General features: G+C 54.7%; 1 gene segment (V, D, J or C); it reads left to right on the top strand.

Annotated features, from left to right (window-relative positions):
- Positions 1-240: 240 nt before the first annotated feature.
- LOC105310343 lies at positions 241-670 on the top strand (the record flags this gene model as incomplete). The annotated part of the segment is given in 2 exon segments: positions 241-296; positions 392-670. Coding segments are annotated over 2 exon segments (325 nt in total), but the record flags the coding sequence as incomplete, so codon positions are not given.
- Positions 671-676: the final 6 nt, after the last annotated feature.

The following is a 676-nucleotide window of genomic DNA, read 5'->3' as shown; positions in this document are numbered from 1 at the left end:
GAAAGGCCTGAAGTCTCTTCATCAATGTCTCAGTCATCACGCCATCTGGTCTGTGTGAGGTCCCAGCATCTGCCTCTTTCAAGACCTCGCCCAGGGACATCAGGGTGACTCTGGGTCAGGAAGAGAGAGAAAGCTGATTTGCATGAGGCACCTTCTCCTCCTAATGAGTCTGTGAAACTTAAAAAGGCCTGAGGACATCACACTAGAGCCCAGGAGCCTAAGGAGTCTACGATCTGTGAGTGTGCCCACCATGGCCTGGACAGTACTTCTGCTGGGGCTCCTCGCTTATGGCTCAGGTCAGGGGAAGGGACTCTACATATTGGGGGTCCATAAAGGAAGGTTCTCCAGGTGACCTAGTTTTATGATAACTGTGTGTCTCCTTTGGTTTCAGGGGTGAATTCTCAGACTGTGGTGACTCAGGAGCCATCGCTGTCAGTGTCTCCTGGAGGGACGGTCACACTCACCTGTGGCCTTAGCTCTGGGTCAGTCTCTACCAGTAACTACCCTGCTTGGTACCAGCAAACCCCAGGCCGGGCTCCCCGCAGGCTTATCTACAACACAAACAACCGCCCCTCTGGGATCCCTGGTCGCTTCTCCGGATCCATCTCTGGGAACAAAGCCGCCCTCACCATCACGGGGGCCCAGCCTGAGGACGAGGCCGACTATTACTGTGCTA

This window comes from Pteropus vampyrus, unplaced genomic scaffold (assembly GCF_000151845.1).
Source record: "Pteropus vampyrus isolate Shadow unplaced genomic scaffold, Pvam_2.0 Scaffold2449, whole genome shotgun sequence".
NCBI classification, from domain to species: domain Eukaryota; kingdom Metazoa; phylum Chordata; class Mammalia; order Chiroptera; family Pteropodidae; genus Pteropus; species Pteropus vampyrus.
Note: the sequence above shows the minus strand (reverse complement) of the source record. Positions and strands in the feature narration are given on the sequence as shown.